The 5283-nt window shown below is 38.0% G+C and overlaps 1 protein-coding gene across 7 annotated transcripts in view; it reads left to right on the plus strand.

The window, feature by feature from the left end:
• Positions 1-5154, plus strand: part of LOC109068596 (FH1/FH2 domain-containing protein 1-like) — a 49664-nt gene extending 44510 nt beyond the window's left edge. For 6 of the 7 annotated variants that reach the window (XM_042727835.1, XM_042727836.1, XM_042727837.1 and 3 more), the window contains 7 exons: positions 53-243; positions 421-613; positions 1441-1609; positions 2009-2071; positions 2187-2270; positions 2595-2768; positions 3698-5154. In XM_042727835.1, the coding sequence (XP_042583769.1) occupies positions 53-243; positions 421-613; positions 1441-1609; positions 2009-2071; positions 2187-2270; positions 2595-2768; positions 3698-3777 (954 nt within the window). In that variant the 3' untranslated portion in view covers positions 3778-5154. The remainder of the gene's footprint in view (positions 1-52; positions 244-420; positions 614-1440; positions 1610-2008; positions 2072-2186; positions 2271-2594; positions 2769-3697) is intronic. The other variant, XM_042727841.1, reaches the window with a different exon arrangement.
• The last annotated feature ends 129 nt before the right edge of the window (positions 5155-5283 follow it).

Raw genomic sequence — 5283 nt, forward strand, 5'->3', positions numbered from 1 at the left:
ATAACACTGTTTACCTTCATAATTTAACACTACCTCCTTTCTTTTCCCACAGGTAGATTTTGAGCAGTTGTCTGAAAACCTGATTCAGTTGGAGAGAAAATGCAAAGCATCTTGGGACAACCTTAAAGTAGTGGCCAAACATGAAACTAAACCTAACTTGAAAAACAAAATGACAGAATTTCTGAAAGACTGTACTGAAAGGATCATCATCCTGAAAGTAGTGCATAGACGCATTATTAATAGGTAACAAAAAAAACACACTAATACATTTTATACTTCAACATGTTAAATTAAAAGATACAAACTTCATTTGGATGCTTCCCATAAGTTGATGAGCTTGCATGGTTGTGCTTAATTGTTTTTTTAATTAGGATTAACTGGGGCATACAGTATATTACCTGTACTTCCTTCACTTTGCAGGTTTCATTCCTTCTTGCTGTACTTGGGTCAGCCCTCATACTCGGTGCGGGACACTAAAGTAACTCAGTTCTGTAAGATCATCAGTGAGTTTGCCCTCGAGTACCGCACCACACGAGAGAGAGTCCTCACCCAGAAACGCAAACGTGCCGTCCACCGGGAGCGCACCAAGACCCGGGGCAAACTGATCACTGAGGTGTGGAATGGAAGCTCTTGAGGAAAATTATGAACTTAAAACATACTTTGACCACACGAAGATGTCCTCTGATTTTAGTCCAATAACCTAATTCCATTACATATAATGTTTTAGACTTTTTCATATAATTTTTAAAACCATTTTAATGATTTTCAGATTCTTGTAGAATTTAACAAAATAATAGGAATAATAATAATAGCTGAATATTTATTTAAATTACCGTTCAAAAGTTTGCATATGCATGATTCTTAATTGTTTTTTTTTTTGTTTTTTTCTCTCTTCTCTCTTCTTTCTTCCCTGGATGAGTCACAGCTTTTATGTTTTGGATAGTCCAGAGCAGTTCAACTGATTTTCAGAAAAATCCATGAGTGAACATTTTTTTAATACAAGGATTAGGATGGAGTGTCCTTATTTTGTGTGGCTTCTGAAGGGCAGTACTAAATAGAGAAAAAAATTGCTCTTTAAACAAAATAGGAGACAATTTCACATCTTCATCATTTCAGTGCCATCAAGGTCATTGCTAGACAAAACCCATTGCTAGACATAGTCCACCTCTGAACAAAGTATAAAGCATTTAGCCGGCCCCCTCAGCACAGGGTCCCTCTCCCTGATGAAAGCCCTGATCGACATTATGCCACAAATATTGTCAATAGTGCTTAACTGGTATTGAACTCAGATCATTCATTTGAGGGAATGAACCAATTCATGGTCCTCTCCACAACCCCACTGTACCACCCTCAATCCTCAGTTAGTAGATTGAGAAAAAAACTTTACCATTAATGAATTATACTTTCTGATTTTGTATTTATTTATTTTTTTTATCATAGACAGAGAAGTTTTCTGGAGCAGTTCCACAGCTGTCTGTGGAGGAGAGCCTGTCCCCGGTTTCTTCAACAGTAGAATCAGAGCCAGCCCAAGAGGAGCATGAGAACATGAAAAACCTGCTCATTGATAACAACGACAACAGCAAGCTGCGCAGGAGCCGTGCTGTACGAAGTAAGATACCACAACACACAGCAAATCCAGAGTTAGCAGTTTAGTCCTCCTGCTTGGACCCAACCTTCCTGTGGAATTTAGTTACACCCCTCCTCTAGCACACCTGGTTTAGAAACATTCATTAGGTGATTAAGATTTGTTTAATTACAGCCACAGCAGTAACATCTGCAGGAAGGTAGATCTCCAGGCTAAACTGAGAACTATGGTTTCAAATACAAAAATTTTAGTTACCCAGCCCAGATGTAGGTATTTTTATTTATTTATTTTTTTTAATAATTTTGCTACAACATCTGTTAAGACATTTTGCAATGGTTTGGATGATGATGATGATGATGATTATTATTATTATTTTAAGTTTTGTTTATTATTTTGTTTGTCAATTTGGGGATATTTTTATAGAGATTCTCACCACTGGTGTGGACACTTCTCCAATTTCACCAACTCTTCGGTTGAGTGATGAAGGTAGAGCATTTGGAGCATGGATGTGTGCAAAGATAAAGGAAATGTGCAGCTTTTAATATATGATAAAACTGTATAAGTAATGAGAGCATTAAGGCTGGGTCATTTGATCTCACAGAGGGGCCTTATGACTCTGACAGCACTCCTACTTCACCAGTAGAGAGCCAGTCAGCACAGGATGATGATGATGATGGTGATGAAGGTAGATTTGCTGCACAAGCTGCATGGAGTGGGTTTGCTCAACTAACAGAATTATTGTGAACTAAATGGTAAATAAATCACGTCCTTTGAAATGATTTTTGAGGGGTAACTGACAAGACAGACATGAAAAAAAGCCTGGATGAATAAGCCATTGATTCAGACTTTGCACCCAACTTTGTATTTGCCTGAATATCTGACAGATTTTCATTAGCTTGCCAAGATGTAATACCAACCTCATTCATTATAACACTTCCTTTGAAAGCTCTTGGACTGGTTTCTAAAGTAATTAAACAGTAATGATTGATCTAATGTAATTTCCTCACAGGTTTAGGCAGGGTTAGTACAAACATGTCTGTAGCCAAAGAGGACAGCGCCAGCTCACAGGACGATGCCACAGATGAGATCATGGATCGTCTGGTAAAATCTGTCACCCAGAATCCCACAGAGAGGGCATCTAGTCCAAAAACACGGAAACGCTCGCGGGGTAACAGAAAGTCATGTGAGTACATTTTGACTGTCAATGCATTTTTTTTTTTTTTTTTACCATTGAACTTCATAACCAGTTCTGAAGGTTGTTTTAGCCCTAAACCTGGGGGATGAGATTAAGGATTTAGTCACTGTTTGCATTCAACACTATCTGTGTCCAAAACACAATGTAATCTGGCTTCAACCATTGCTTAGCTTTCAAAAGCCCCTAAATCTCCCAGTCAGATCCATATCGTGCCACCTCTTTACTTCTGCTTGTGCCGGATTGAACTGCCAGACATCTCAGAAATCGAACACCACAAAGAGTCTTTTGTAGGGCATTCTTGCAACTGTACTTTGAAAAATGGAAAGTGAAAGCGCACAAACCTCCAAACCCGAAAAATATCCTTTGCAGCAGAGACCTCTTAGGTTTATTTGTAACATGCTGAAGTTGTCTATGTTTTATGTCTTAAGGCGCGGGCACATTTACCATTGTTTCCAAATCCAGTCATTTCTATAGGAATATGAATTCATGTTATCGGGAATTTAACATGAGGGAAAGACTTCAGTATGCAGACTTTGCAACTGCTCAAGTTGGTAATTTTTGACTGCAAAACTTCACCAAATATTTGCTAAATTAAGTAACACATTTTTTTTGCATTTACGTTTATGCTTTTGGCAGATGTTTTTATTCAGTGTGACTTGCATTACATTCAAGGTACACGTTTATCAAGTGTGTATCAAACCCATGACCATGGCGTTACTAGCGCCTTGCTCAACTGTTTGAACAACAGGAAAGCTTCTCCTTTACTGTTCCAGATCATTTTGGTTCATCAAAAGACAGTCTTTATACATGTGCAAATAGTTTGTATTATTTAGATTGTTTGACACTGAATTGCATGTTTTATATTACAGTATAACATAAAGTGTTGTGGTTTTAATGGTGTGCTGTTTATGTTGCAGTGCGGAGGACTCTGAAGAGCGGGCTGAGTGTGGACGTGGTGCAGGCCCTTGGCCTCGGCAGTAATAACGGGAAGGTCTGAAGCTGGTAGTTCTCATGTGGGGGAAACTGCAGCAAGGCAGCAAAGAGGCCATAAGGAGAACTGCGTTAATGAAAGGAAGAACTGTGATAGAGACATTTCATGGGATGCCTGCAACTAAATGTGTCTGCCAATCTGGACGATTCAGTGGATGAATCATGTACTTCCAGCTGAAATACAAACAGCTGTATTACTATACAAATACCTGAAGTGTGTGCATGATATCCATTAGACATATATCATGATTGCTTGGTACAATCTTTAATGGCATAGTATTAAATACCAGCCCATGTTTACTGATGGAGAATAGATGCATATATGATTCGGTGAATTAAAATGTTATATATTTTGACCAGATGCACATATATATTATTTTGTATAGATCCTTAGATTGCATAGATTGGAGCACAATTTATCGGTCAAGGATATGTATCTAAGGGTTTGAAAGGTTTTAAGGTAATACTGTGTTTTTTTTTTTTTTTAAGACAAATTTTTTGCCATATCTGTCAGAATGGCTCAGCTCAAGGTTAGGATCATGGAACCAGTAATTGAGATCAGTGCAATAGGGTAACTCAAACACACTGGTTTCCCGTGCCCATTAATGAAGCTAAACCCTGGAATAAACGGCACTGTCAGTAATGACTGACCATGGAAAACTCCTTAGTCTTGTACAGGGTTTAATTTGTGTCTGGAAAGCTGACCCATGTGCACCTGGGTGGTGTTCAACTGAATATCCTGACTACCAAGGAGATCTTGATTAGAGAGGACATAAACTAGGTCACATTTGTTGTTCTTTTATTAATCACAGAGCTCTCTTGATAGGTTTGTGGATGCTACAACAGTCCTGTATTCTGCTGTATCACATTTCTGTCCTGATATTTATTATTGTGCAGTTTTTCGAGTTCACATTTTTAGTTATACCATTGTTATGTTATAAAATACGTGCATGGACCACTCTGTTTCTTGCTGAAGAGAAGTGTGGCTTTAAAGGCACAGTATTTCTGTAGCAAATTTTAAAAACTGTTACGAGCACATATTTTAAGGATTTTGTTGGTATTGCTTTTTTTTTTTTTGCACAGGGGGTTACGCTGTAGGAATTTAGAGTCACTATGAATCACTCTGTTGTTTTATGTTTGACCTTATTACCTGTTTGCATGAGTGCTTGTGTTCTTTACTCTGAATGTATCACTATCAGCGTGTTCCAGTGCTGGACGTCCCATCACCACTCAAGACACCTGCACAAAGAAAGGTTGTTGCAATGAAACCACTTGCAAGTACAGTGCATTGCTAGACATTGTTGTGTTTCAGAATTGACATGTTGGCCTTGAATCCAAAGACAGAGCTTTGTTTAAAATTAAATTAAATGTTTATTAAACCTTTTTCCCCCGTTTTCATTTATTTGCTTATTGCCAATCAAAACAATCAAGATCAGGTGCCAGAAATGCTTAATTTTTTTTGTCCTCCTGGTGGCGCATGTGTATTTTTTTTTAATTCAGTTGAAAGCTGCTT

Source organism: Cyprinus carpio, chromosome B7 (assembly GCF_018340385.1).
Source record: "Cyprinus carpio isolate SPL01 chromosome B7, ASM1834038v1, whole genome shotgun sequence".
NCBI classification, from domain to species: Eukaryota; Metazoa; Chordata; class Actinopteri; order Cypriniformes; family Cyprinidae; genus Cyprinus; species Cyprinus carpio.